Here is a 14,476-nt window from a genome sequence, read left to right as displayed (position 1 = left end):
TGTTGTGTATACCCATGATTAGATAACTACTCCACAGTTTTTGGGTTTCTTCACATTGTATAAAAGATTTGGACGTAAATGTGAAAAGAGATTGCTGTCAAAGCTTTAGGCTTTTTAGAAAGGTCTCCGAAGTGCTTGGTAGTTTTGTAATTCTCAATGTTTATCTGTGCATTAAATGTTTACATTCTTGATTAAAAGAATTTGAGAAAGAAGCAAAGTCACTCCATATTCCTTTGGGGTCAGAAGTGGGGACAAAACCTAGGCATTCTGAAAGGATGCATCAGTTATTGTTTTAATGGACTCTACTTTTGGATGCAGCAGCCAGCCAAGATTGTCCTTTATGCACATGGTTATACTCTGGGAGTAGAATGAAAGCCATTGGTTCTGATTTCAGGCTTAGTGGTTCAATTACATCTCCTTTCTTACGGAGAAACACTTGGTGTTTTTGAAAGAGATTTTTCATACCACTGGGAGAAGCTTAAAAACTATGATTAAATGCCTTATGTGTCAGAGTTCCAGGGAGTGCTTTGAATAACATGAGAAGCTTTATCCTTCTCAAAAGGGACCTGGCACTGAGCAATATCTGGCTGTTCTTCTTGTGTGTAATAGGTTGCCTGTGGGACAGGATCTGTTGCTCTAGTTTATATAATCTGTTTATTGTCTTGCGTTTTTACTCTATCTGTTTATCTGTCTGTAAGTACCCCAGAAGTCCTTTTTCTTTCCTATTGCTCATTGTTATCAGACCCAGCTAATCCTTATTAAAGTGTCTAGGATTTCAAGCCAAATATGAAAATATTCCTACTTGATATATAAGACCTGTATCACAGCTTTCTTCCAGTCCTTAACTCTTAGAATAACATCACTAATCTCATGTGGATCCATGCAGAAATAAATGCTAGGAGCCACCCAGCTGGAAGGCAGCTTTGCAGAAAAGGACCTGGGGGGTCTTGATGGGCATCATGTTCAACGCAAGCTAACAATGTGCCCTTGCAACAAAGGTGGCTAAAGGTGTCATGGGCATTAGGCAAAGCATTGCCGGGAGGCTGAGAGATATGATCCTTCCCCTCTACTCTGTAGTGGTGAGACCACACCTGGAGTACTGTGTTAGGTTCTGGGCTCCCCAGTACAAGAGAGACATGGGCCATGCTGGGTCACTAAGAAGATCAAGACTGGAGTATGCTCCAGTCCTCCTATGAGGAAAAGCTGAGAGAGCTGGGACTGTTCAGTCTGGAGAAGAGAAGGCTGAAGATGATCTCATTAAAGTATATTAGTGCCCGAAGGGACAGTGTAAAATAGTATTTTCTTCTTTTCCTGGAAAGAAAATACAGCCTTGTATTGATCATGCTTATAGAGGCAGAAAGTGATAGTTCTGTCTCATTTTTCTTTCTTCTGAAGGCCAAGAAACTGGAGTAAAATGGCATAATCAACATACTTAGATAGTCTCCGTTGAGCCTGTTCACTTAGTTTTATACCCTCGTATTACTTCTACAGGGGCTAAAGTCATTCTTTTATGAGCCACTTTTCCTTGCAGTGGCATTGATCAAATTTGAAACTTAACTTCCAGCTAATACAAAGACAAGGACAGCTCAGATGGGTCTGCTGCCTATTGCATGCTTCTAAGCTGCCATAGAGATTTGCCCTAACAAACCTTGACAAGCCAGCAGGAAGAAGCAATTTGAGTATATGCATTAGTATGTGGCTTCCCAGTTTAGGAAAACCTTTGTACTGTTCTGGGCTTGCTCCCAGCAGAAAATAGAGAAGTAGAATAAACAGAGGTAGGAACATACCTGTAGTAACTATGTGGGTCAAGGCTTGTGTTTGCTCTCTTCAAATTTGAGAACTTTTCAGCCCCGCTGTTAGTCACATAGGAGGGATGCAAGTTATATGTGCCCAAAGAATTGGAGAGAAACTTCTCTCCTTTGTTTAAGATAGAAGAAATTTTAACTCTTGTGATACCTGGTCAATCTTGAGTGAACCCAGTCATCAGAGGGTTAATAAAAATGTCACCCAGCCCAGGAAGCAGAAGGCTGTATTGGAGCAGTGCTGCAGTTTTTCTGTGTGGGAGGTACCTGAAAATGGAGCAAACTTTCTGCTTGATTATATTCAAATGGCATCTCAGTTTCTACTTGTGTTAATGTCATCACAAGATGTATTAGTTTTATAGATGTCTTAAATCTCACTCTGCAATCACAAGTCTGTATATTTTCAGCAATAGCTCCAGGGACTCTGGATCTTCCTTTTACTTTTTCATTTGCCAAAGTGCAGGATGGGGGTGGTAGGGAGTGAGAGAGAAGAGGAGGTTTGATTCACAGAATTATTCAAGTTGGACAATACCTTTAAGGTCAAGTCCAACTGTAAACCTAACACTACCAAGTCCACCACTAAACAAAATTTGTTTGACCTAAGATGAAGTCCTGCCTTTAGCAGTGCAAACTATGATGAGGTGGAGTCTAAGAGGATGTGTAATTTCAGAATTAACTGTTTTCAGCTTTTAAATTTAGTTATACTTGAAAAAGTATTTTCTAAATCACATCTTCCAATATATTAAGAACACTTGCATCATCTGCCCTCTACTTCTCCCCCTTTGCCTCCTATTTTCCCATCCAAAGGCTTTTTACAGCAAATTTTCTGTAGTTTAAGAAATCCAGTACCAACAGCCTGGGCCATTCTGTGTCCTAATATATGAAAATAAAGCCATCTCTTACATTGCCTAAGAGATCTACCAAGCAAAAACCCATACTTGCTGTTCAGCTGTATAGTGTCCACTCGCATTGTTTGTTGAAGCCAAAATATTTAATTATTTCAGTATGGGCAAGAGCTATGCTGCTTGGAAGGCAGCTACATATTTCCCACTGCACCAAAGCTATCTAAGTGTGTTTTGTGACCATCTTTGCTCCAGCAGCTGGGATGCATATACTGTGTTCAGCAACGCGCATTCAGGCTTATTGCAGGCATAAATTAACTTAAGACTAGACTATAGATTGTAGATAATTATGCACTAATAGGAGATAACTGCGTGCAAATAGGGACAGGGAGAGAGTGACAGCTTTGACTGGAGAGTATCTGTTCTTCCCTACATAAAATGTTTACATAACTCAAAGAGCTGGCCGTCTCTCCCCCAGAACATTAACTGCCTGGATGTGAAGGACAGCTGTGTGCTACTCAGTCCAGCAGCTTCTTCCCTTTGGGCCTGGGCCCCCTTGACACTCCTAGACCTCAAATGCTGGCAGGTCTTAAAGTAACTGTACATACTGGAAAACTGAGCTTGTTAGCTCAGACTGAAGGTGGAGTAATGAAATGAGATCATGGCTTAGTGATGACAGAAATGGACCACTTCAGTGGGTCCGTGAGATGAGTTGCTCTGTGAAGAATTAACAATAAACCAAGTGCACTTATAGCATGGAAAATGACTGCAGAACTGGTGTTTGATATAACATTCAGTGCAGAGTTGCTGGGTAGTGGAAGAAGTCAAGGCATCTTTTCGGGGATAATAGAGCACAGATCAGATACTTTAGATGTCCTGTGGGACTTTTTGGGAAGTTCATCTGCAGACCATAGCAGAAATTTACTTTGGTCTCTACTCAAATGAACTCTTGGATTTTTTTTGGAAGTGTCTGTTTACTTGCCTGCTCTCAACCTGCCCATTTTAGGGCTACTTCTCATTTCAACTTTACTGTCTCATCGCAAATGACTGCCTTGATGAGAACTCTCTTTGTATCCTTTTCTATCCAGAGTCTGTAGGCTATGGAAAGCCACTGCACCCAGTTTTGCACACATTGAGTTTACCCAGAGAAAAATCGAGTTTATACCTTCTTTCACTTTCAATATCTTTCCTTTTGTTGTCTGTAATAGCTTGCATGTTGAAAGTGCTTTTTTAATTAAATTGTTTGCATCTTCTGTATGCACAATACAATCACTTTGAGGGCATTTTTATTAGAGTGGGAGGGTGGTGATATGTAATAAGTCTTGAGAATAATTAAAATCTGTGCTAACTTTTTTATGTAACTATTGAACTTTGTGTTGAGTCTCTGCTAGGTCCAAAATCGGATCTTAAATCAAGTAGGAAGGAAGGAAGGGATGACGAGGGAAGGAAGAGTTGTTTGTAGATACCTCTATAAGTTCTTACTAGTTAAAGATAAACCTTACCTGTCATCTTTATTAAAAAAATAAAATAAAATATTTTTGCCTCAAATTTTAGGTATTTAGTTCAAGATATTTTTTGTGTTCAACATTTATTAAGGGAAGCACAAAAAGTAGGGTGACGTTATGAATCAACTTTTGGAGATACCACCACCTCTCCTGTATATGGATATAGCCTCAGAGTTTTGTTCAGATCACCTTGGTTTACACTGAAGGGAAAAAAGCAGAGTAACTTGGGAAGGCTTTGACTGCAGCTTGATGTGACAGAGCAAAGATTAAGTAACTAGGGATTTCTAGGAGAAAATATATATCACTTCTCTCTTTTACTTTGGGGAGGTTAGAAATACATAACAGAATTGGCAAGATGCGTGATTTTGATCTGATAATTTGGCTTTCTGCACTAAATAGTCATTAGGTTTTTTATCACTGTATTTTCTACAGTCTACTTTTGGAAATGCACAGGAGGCTGGCTCTTCCAAGTCTTTTCCTACAAAACATGAAAATGGTTAATAGTCCTTGAGCACCTGAAGACCTGAACAGAAGTTAAAAAAGTGACTTGCTGAATCTGTGGAAATGTCAATAACCATGCTTGCTTCCCTAAAACATTGTAAACAAATGCTTTGCATTCATCACGGCATGCTAGATTTAAAGGTGGGATGAGAAAGGGGCCTGATTCAAGGACAGTGATTAAAGTCTGGTTGCATTAAGTACTATGCAACAGTGTTAATTTATCTGTCTTTGCTGCAAAGTACAGTTTTACGTTGGCTTGTAGATAGTTTGACTTTGTCAGAGACAACAGGTGAATTAATATAAATCACACTAGCTTTGCCAAAGATTCTATGGCGTCCTGCTCGTACCCAAGTCAAGCTGAGGCATGTAACAGTGTTTTGAAATGGATAGTAGTTCTGAAGATGTCCTTAATATTAAACCAAATTAAAGAACTCCACTGGAGGTTAAATGCTGGTTCAGTCTGGAGGAGTATGTTTGGTCTCTGGAAGAGATGCATGTGGGTTAAATCGGTAAATCAAGTAAAACCTTATCTAATTAAACCTCTCTATTTAAATGTCAAAGGACCTGCACTAATTTTTCTTAAGTGAAGCAAGTTTTAAATATTTTATGATTATTGTTAGCAAATATACTAGACTAACTTTCACAAAAAATGGAGTGATTACTTTTAAAGTATGAACACAGGGGGAACGCCTGAGAAGGACGGACTTATTTGTTTTTCAAGTTGCCAGGATTTTCCAAGAATGACTGTAAACTGTTCCCTTACAGGTTGTGTCAAATGCTGCTGGGCAGGGTGTTGCCATCACAGGGAACAATACTTTCAACAACTGGAATTGGCCTAATGCTGTGATCTTTGCTGCTACTGTGATCACTACAATTGGTAAGTATTTATTATGTCAACTTTTCTAACTAGTTTTCTTTATACTCTAGTGTGTTTGTACTCTTCCATTTGTGTGTCAAGCTGAATAAAGTCCCAATGGCTGGATTTTCCTACAGTACGTGTTCACTGAGCTTTTGGCACTCTCTCCGTGGGTATACAGAAGAGAAATGTGTGCCTTTCCAATAAGTAACAGATTCAAGGTGCTTTTGGAAATCGCTGGTGTCATTCAAGTTCCAATAATTCTTGCACTTAAATTTCCAAGTCAAAATCGCAAACGAAAAGCATTACAAAACATTCTGTTAAACTAATACTCTAAGCATGTGCATTTGATGTTTTTTTTATAGCTTTCCTGTTACTTGCATGCATCCTCTTAAGGTACTGATTTATCAGTGGTTTTGGCTTGCAGAACAATCTGTACCTTTTGTCTATCTCTTTAAGAAGGCAAAGTAGAACAAGTGTTGTCTTCTAAATCTCACTACTGATTTGTGCTTGTAAAACCCTCTGCATTTGATACACAGATATTCAGAGCTCATCTGTCTTCTGCTTTGACAGAAAAATCTTTGCTACCTGGTTTTGTTACACCCTTGCTATACCTACAATGCAAAAAAAAAAACCCCAGGAATTAAAAATAATCAGAGAAGGCTGGAGGTATAAAAGAATGAAAGGCTTACTGTTAAACCTATGCAGGACTGTGGTTATCTTTATTATTTGACATTCACAATATCCAGCTTATATTATAATTTATGACAAAAAGTCGAGGTTAGAAAAATGCCTAAATAACAAAGTTCTAGCAGAAGTCCAGAAAATAGGCTGCTGATTTAGCCTGAGTTTGTAATGCCCTATTGGGTTCTGTGACCAGCAAAGAACTAAATTCCATTGAAATACCTTGCTATATCACGAATCACCTTGCACTTAACTCACAAGGGCATGTAGTGACAGGATGAGGTAAAATGGCTTTAAATTGGAGGCGGGACATTAGGAAGAAATTCTTCACAATGAGAGTGGTGAGACACTGGCACAGGTTGCCCAGGGAAGTTGTGGATGCCCTATCCCTGGAGGGGTTCAAGGCCAGGTTGGATGGGGCCTTGGACAGCCTGGTCTGGTGGGAAGTGTCCCTGCCCATGGCAGGTGGGGTGGGATTAGATGATTTTTAAGGTCCCCTCCAACCCAAACTATTCTGTGATTCTATGAAAATTTATTCAATCAAGTTTTTTAACAGTACTGCTTAGTGTTGGGGAATCATAAGCTTTTAGGTGACGTTCATTTAATATTTATCTCATTTTGTCAAGAAAAAGATGCACAAAATCTAGGAAACACTTAAAATGCAATAATACACTCAGCCTGCATTAATAGAATACATTTGTTAGGGTAGAATTGGAAGGTATCCAAATTCAGAAGATCAGCAGCTGGAGTAGACTGAAACATCTTATAGATGGCAAAGTAAGGAGCATCTGAAATAGCAGAAGCCCACGCAATATTGTTCTGTGCATAGGTGGAATTGCTTTGAATTCTCTGCAACAAGAACAGACCGTGCACATACTTATCTCTTTTAGGTTACGGAAATGTTTCTCCAAAGACACCCTCTGGGCGTCTCTTCTGCATATTTTATGGGCTCTTTGGAGTTCCTCTCTGCTTAACATGGATCAGTGCTCTGGGGAAGTTCTTTGGAGGACGTGCCAAGAGGCTGGGCCAGTTTCTGACGAAAAGAGGAGTGAGTCTGGTAAGGCCCTCTCTAGTTTACCATCATGCTATGTATTTTTGATGCACAAATTAAGATTATGCTTCTTAACTTACTTGCTAATCTTAGTAGTAAATGAACTTTTGCATAAATAATTTTTCCAAATGGTACCACATAGAAGTAACTGAAAGGGGGATTGGGTTTGATACGTTAGTTCTGCAAGATATTTAAACAAAATGAGATCTTATAGAAAGCTTGGATACTAAATATAGATCTTGCGGATTCTATGGAGACATACATATACCTTTACATTAGAAACCTATAGGACAAATCTGGGCTAGGCTCCATTTCACAGACATTCTGTGCAAGTTCGTATGACACAGAAATGAGCTATCCTGCTCTGTTCCCAATTGCTTCTATGGTAGCATGAGTACTTCCGTCTGTGCAGTGAACCAACAGGAAAATAATATTTTGTTCTGAGTTACTGGCCAGTGTTTTATTTGTTTCTGGCTTTTTGTTGATTTTTTTTCTGGGTGATTTTTTGAGTGATTGTTTTTGGATGACTAAGTAGTTGTAAGAATAGTGGATTTGGCATTAATTAAAAAACGAAAAATAGTTGTGTGTTTACTTCAGTTAGTGACTTTCAGTTATGGCTGATAAACTGTTAGCACAAAACTCTGAGCTGTCTGATACTGTCAAATGATGCTTGGTGCCATGGATAGGAAAAGAAAATGTAGAGATCTTTCCCTCACTTGTTTTTCTTCTTTCTTTACAGAGGAAAGCACAAATTACATGCACAGCTATTTTCATTGTTTGGGGTGTCTTGGTCCATCTGGTTATTCCTCCCTTTGTCTTTATGGTGACTGAAGGATGGGATTACATTGAAGGCCTCTATTTTTCATTCATCACTATCACCACCATAGGATTTGGAGATTTCGTTGCTGGTTAGTAATTGTATTTTGTGTCATATTTCTCTACACGCAGTGGGGGAATTCTATTTCAAAACTCTAATTTGAAAAGGTGACTTTTAAGTTTTGCAAAAACATTTTGCTGAATAGAAGATTCAGTTAAAGCTGGGAATTGATCCCAGTGGGCTAGGTCTGACTCCTCAGTCTTGGTTTAGGTACTGAAGGCCTTTATTGGTCTGGAGCCAAGTTCTGGTAATGCTTTCAGATTCTTGTCTGATAACCCTGTTTCAAGCAAGGAGCTATCCTAGCCACCAAGATAGTTAAATGCTTTTGAATGAGATCCAGTGTATAAAGCAGGATGCATAAGTACTGGACAATGTTCTCTGTGCAGCTGTCTAGAACTAGTCAACAGGAAATGCTGAGCATACTGGTGTCTCCTTCCTAAATCCTTTCTTTAAAATCTACTGCCTTGTTCAGGGCTTTGGATATGGTCCCTGTAAGCGGAATTCTGAATCCTTTTCTTCAGAAATATATCTGTACCTCAATGGCAGGGAGAAGTCTTAAAGTGGAAACTTAAGATTACAGTGGGAGAATAAATATTCTTCCATTTTTTATGTTGTAGTCCAGCGGTCAGAATACATGCAGCCAGGAAGTGGAAGATCTAGGAGAGTTTCAGATTCATGAGAGTTTCAGATTCCCACTTACCACCTCTCAGAGCAGTGTTCAAACAGCTAGGCTCTGCTAGTCTGGAAAGGAGTATTTCTCAGGGTCATACTTTCAGAGGTTTATCAGCTGCGATAGTCCTCTTTCAGTAATGTTCTTGTTTATAATTCTTTGTAGGTGTAAACCCAGATGCAAACTATCATGCCCTTTACAGATATTTTGTGGAGTTATGGATATATCTGGGACTAGCTTGGCTTTCACTCTTTGTGAACTGGAAGGTCAGTATGTTTGTGGAAGTACACAAAGCAATCAAGAAACGGAGAAAAAAAAGGAAAGAGTCATTTGACAACCATCCTCGGGCTAAAAAACCCCTTCAAATGGGTACCTCAAAGGATGTCAACATCTTCAGCTTCCTTTCAAAGAAGGAAGAGACCTACAATGATCTTATTAAGCAAATTGGGAAGAAGGCTCTGAAGACAAACAATGACAAAATTATTAAAGTTGAAAATACCAAACAGAGTATGCAGAATGCCAGTATAGATGCCCAGGTGACTTACACAAAGACAGAGTCATTTGAGTATGATGAGACTTCCCTGGACATTCAGAATGGTCATGTACTAAGACCGCTACATGACAAATGTATTGGAGACAGCCCTCTAGAAGGAACCATGTTTGTAAACCAGCTAGACAGGATTAGTGAAGAAGAAGGTGAAGTGTGGGATTCCAGAGACTATCGACCCTTAATATTTGAGAATGCCAATATAACATTTGTAAATGAAGATGATGATGAAGAGGAAGATATCTCAGATGATGAGGAAACCTCAAAATCCTCCATGGATGATAATCTTGCAGAGGAATCTGAAACTGCTAAAAACCTGGTAAAATTCCCATCCTCTGATGAATCTACCTTTACCAATAATGAGCTAGAACTTTCTGTGCCTTATGAACAACTGATGAATGAATATAATACAGTAAGCAATGTGAAAGCTGCAACGTGAAGCATGTTTGAAAATGGTTTTCTGAAAATGGTCAGTGCATATTGAACAAATTAGCAGAGCAAGGAGATAAGCATGGTTTTGCAGCTTCTCCTGTCTCTTTGAAAACAAAAACGAGTCCCAAACTAATGAACTTCAGCGTCCTTTTCCCATCTTAAGTTGGTTTCTGAGCCCATCAGCTTCGCTTATCTGAAAAACTTGTAAAATAACAGTTGAATATGGAGTCCTTCTTGGGATCTCGTGGTTCTCGAACAAAGTAGAAAAAACTAGTTAATACACTGGACCTGCTCTGCGTTTATGCATTTCATTGAGGAATTAGTTTGGAAGTGTAACTATACTGTTGCAAAGAGACTGTTTTGGGTGTCAAAATGTGTTTGGTTACTCCAATAGCTTTTCATCTCTGAAAACCTGGATTTGAATCCTGCTTTGATCACAAATTAAAGAATGGGCTTGCTTATTTTTTTGAAGTTGCCCTTTGTTAAGTTGTTACCACCGAAAAAGAAATGGTGCAACCACTAGTTGTTCTTAATGAGAAACTTTAGATGGAATACCAGGACGCACAGACCTGAGCTGAGGTGCGCTGGCAGACTGAGGAGGAAGCATCTGAAACATCTGTCTAGAATCATGTCAGTGCTTGTCAAATTAAAGTGAATTGTAAACTCATAAGTAAAATATTAAAATTAAAAATTCCAAAGGAATGGATTGAGAAGGAGCCCTCTAACAAGGAAGAATTATCTGGGATGAAGCTCACCAATTGTGCTGCTAAACTGCATATCAGCCCAAGAACTGTTAGAGTGTGAAGTGACTGGAAAACCTGTTGATCAAAGCACGTATGAGCACAGCTTACGTATGAGCAATGAACTTTTTTTAATGTTAAAAGTGTCCTTCCACTGTCCATTTCTTAGAGCAAATACTTGAATGAACCTTATACAGTATCTATGTACAGGTGAAGTTTTGTTGACACTGTTCTTCTGAGGAAAAAAATCACCTTGGGAGGCAGAGATATTCTCCAAAAACCCTAATGCCTGTCAGAAGGGACCTGTAGCACTGCTGCTGATCTGTGCAGTGTGTTAGTCAGTATTGTTATTTGATGTTCCTCTCTGCCCTGGTACTTCAGAATAGACTTGAATGAGAGTGATTTTTGAAACAGTTGATTACACTTTGCTTATGTGTTTTGTTTCAAAGTATGACCTATGTGCATATACAATGGTTATTCTATCCTACTTTCAAGAAGGCTAAGCAGTGTCCAATCTTGGGCAAACTGCGATATGCTCAAGTGACTTAAGGCTATAAGGCATTTCTTTTGAAAGGAACTTTAGCTCTGAGCTCCTGAAAGTATTATCTTTTGGCTTGGAGATGGGCTTCTCGTTGAGAAGGAAGTATGTCTCTTCATAACATTTATGCCCAAATTGTTTAGGCTACAAAGAAAATTATACTGTGGTTTTATTTTGCTTTCTTTTTCCATATCTATATGTTAACCCTGACAACTCTAGCAAATGAGGCTCTTGATTACACGTTGGAAAAAGGTACTGACTTCAGTTATGTCCAGTATACTTGGAACAGAAAATAGCAAGACCCGTGAACCTTGACATTGCAAGTTCTGTTCTTCTATTTAGTTTTACAGTATTTAAGATATTCTAGTATGTCCGAAAAGTTCCAGAGTTCAGTGAATAGTTAAAAGTTGTCTCATTCTCATTTTCGGTTTAATGCTGCCAGACTCACTAGCTCTGTAAGAAGAGTTTATGGAATCTTGCAGTGTTAATCTTGAATTACTAGATATTTCTAATAACTGCAAACATTGGCTGCAGCTGTATTTCTGGCCTCTTCCACAGAAGAAGGAGGACATATGTGAAACTGGCACTCTGGTTGGATAGCCTGTTGATGGGAAGTATTGAAATCATCTGCTGTGAAACAAGGGACTGTTTTTACTCCTTTCTTTTTGGAATTTTCCACGTATGTGACAGATTTTTCAAACAGAAAGTGAACACAGGCTAGGGCTAACTCTGTTATACTGGCAAAAATGTGGAATCAATATCATTGGATTTGGTAGTTAATCTGTATTTTATTATAATATCTCTGAAGATATACTAATTTGAAATCAAATGGTGTTATATTACTGCTATTTTGAGCAGAGTTGGCTGAAGGAATTTTAATTGTATATGATAGGTAAGAGGAAGAGGCCCTATCAAGAAGACTCTGATTTACTTCTAATAGACATCCACACCCCCATCATTTTAAAATGCCTCCAAGCTCTTCAAGTATATATCTGAAGGGTTGTAGTTGACAGCTATATCTTGTAATTGTACGAAACGGTAGGTAAGACTACATGCATGATACACAGGCTGCTTGTGTAGCAATTCTAGCTCTTTTTTTGTTTAAACAAGTCCAAATCTATTTAAAAGAAAATGAGAAAGCCTCCATGTAGCTTTTTGTCATTCTCCAAATTGTCTTCCATTATTGATGCAAAAAACCAAAGTATTAGTGAGAGTTAGAAAGCTACAGGACAGTAAGAGCAGAAAATAGGCTTGCTGAAAGTGCATCAAATGGAAAAGCATTGTCCAATCTTCATTTAAAAAAAAGAAAAAAATATCTCTTTAATACAGAAATAATACAACCCAGACACTTGGCTGGACTACTTTAATTGGGAGGGGATGTTGCACACTGGAACTCGGACTCTGCATTCTCTGTAGCAAAGTGCACTTGTACGCCAGAGCTGAGAATGGATGGGATCTGTTTTATATTATCAAGTTAGAAGTGACTCTCTGGCCTTTCCCAGTGTAGTCAGCATAGACTGTAAGTCTGCATAATAAGTATCATGGGATTTAAAGTAATAGTTTAAATTTATTAAAACAAAGTACAGTATTCCCTCTTTTTTGGGAAACATTATCACACCTCACAAAACTGTTCTCAAGACATCCCACCGTGTGCCTTAATGTAACACTAACACTGGGAAAAAATTCCTTTTTATACAGGGGCCAACACAATTGGGCCCATTAAGCCCTACTTGTTTTCAGTGTTCTAGAGGGGTTTAGTTGGTGCATAGCTTTGATATTGACGCTCTCCAAAAAGTTAAACTGTTTCCCAGGGTTTTTTTTAAATTATGGTGCCATCTAAGAACTGCCGAAGTGCTAAGCAAGACAGCTTTTTTCCTGCCGGTCTTCCACGTCTTGAGAAAAGTAACTGCCTGGGGTATCTAAATCAGTGTCTTTCTGCCTTCAGATTTACAGGTAGTGAGGTATAAGGGTGTCTAAGCTGGATTTTGAGATATTCAGTCCCAAAAGTGCCTCTGAATGAATTTCCCAGTGCTGCTCAGTAAGGTCTTGTTGTTATTTCAATTATTTGGTCAATCTGGAAACATTTTATTTGGATGCCATGTAAGATTTCATTTGGCTAACCAATAATGTTAACAACTGTCTTAATGAATTTGTTTTTATAGGCAAGATGGATCTCTTCCTGGAAAGAGAGGAAAAGGAATTTTTCTTAAAAAGAAGGGGGGGGGGGGGGGGGAAGAAGGTTAAAAGCACATGTAAAGAGGGGATGGAATAGAAGTAGAGACTCTTCTTTGTAGCTGTTCCCTAGAAAGCAAATTGTATTTCCAGTCGCATCATGTGAAGCATGGGTCCACTTTACATAAACTTACTAACGTTGCAGAGATGAGCCAGTACTTTAAAAAATAAGAAAAAATATTAAAAATCCTGAAACGTGACAGCAAAAAGTCTGTTCCTACAAAACCTATTTTACGTGCTATAGACTATGTGACCCCATCCTTCATGACATTGTTGTGACGCTTCTTGCTTTTGTCTGTGCTGTTGAATCTTATTTTTTACCGGAAGGGCATCATTTTCAGATACATATCTTGCAGAAAGCAGTCTAACACATCTGATACACTGGTACGAAATCACTGAGGAAATACAGAAAGTGGTGTGTTAAATTATTCTGAACTAACTATTTGTGAATCTGTTGCTGGCAATGGATGTCACAAAACATGCAGAAATAAAACCTTAGACTGGTGACACAGTTCTATATGTTGAGACTTCTTTTTTTTTTCTCCAGTTGACCTGGGAGAGAATGTGTAGAGACAGACAAGCACTGCTGATGAGGATAGCAAAAAGCAATATACAAGTCTCCTGACCCAAACAAAAAAAAAATCCAAGAGCTCTGTTGTAGACTTGTAATTTTTGTGCCTCATGGGATTCATTCCATTTGTGATGGATTTACCTTTTAAAAAATTAGCTTGTCTTTCATATGGCTTTTGAAGTTTGTACAGTTCTGATTCTTATCACTCCATAATATGCCTATCTGTCTGTTCTGTTGCTGATTGTCACTGGAATCACACTGTATGTAAATATTTGCTAAGTCTTTGTAAAATGTAATTTATTTTAATATTTTGCAATAAAAGTTTTACAATGTATCCTCTCTGTCGTGAGGAGAATGGCAATCAAGAAATGAGATTTCTTTTTACAACTCCGCACGCATGTAATGCACCTCATGGAAGAGACTGGTTTTAGTTCAAAGAGTTTGCAGGAAAGGAGCTGATAAAGTTATTTTATGCAAGCAGATAATTATGCAAGTAAGTTATTTTATGTACTTGCCTGTACTTGTATGGGATATTGATGACGTCAACATCTTCTGGCCTTCAATTAGATATAACATAACGAAGTGTTATTCAGTGAGGATTTTGGACAGCTGTTGAAAGAGAACTTTT

The 14,476-nt window shown here is 38.5% G+C and overlaps 1 protein-coding gene across 1 annotated transcript in view; it reads left to right on the top strand.

The window, feature by feature from the left end:
* KCNK5 (potassium two pore domain channel subfamily K member 5) overlaps positions 1-14,120 on the top strand; it is a 36,156-nt gene extending 22,036 nt beyond the window's left edge. The window contains exons 2-5 of the mRNA XM_009564267.2: positions 5,416-5,527; positions 7,081-7,247; positions 7,981-8,149; positions 8,954-14,120. Of these exons, the coding sequence (XP_009562562.1) occupies positions 5,416-5,527; positions 7,081-7,247; positions 7,981-8,149; positions 8,954-9,774 (1,269 nt within the window). The 3' untranslated portion in view covers positions 9,775-14,120. The remainder of the gene's footprint in view (positions 1-5,415; positions 5,528-7,080; positions 7,248-7,980; positions 8,150-8,953) is intronic.
* Positions 14,121-14,476: the final 356 nt, after the last annotated feature.

The sequence above is a fragment of the Cuculus canorus genome, chromosome 3 (genome assembly GCF_017976375.1).
Source record: "Cuculus canorus isolate bCucCan1 chromosome 3, bCucCan1.pri, whole genome shotgun sequence".
Classification (NCBI taxonomy): Eukaryota; Metazoa; Chordata; class Aves; order Cuculiformes; family Cuculidae; genus Cuculus; species Cuculus canorus.
The sequence above is the reverse complement of the archived record's forward strand: the minus strand, read 5'-3'. Positions and strand labels throughout refer to the sequence as shown.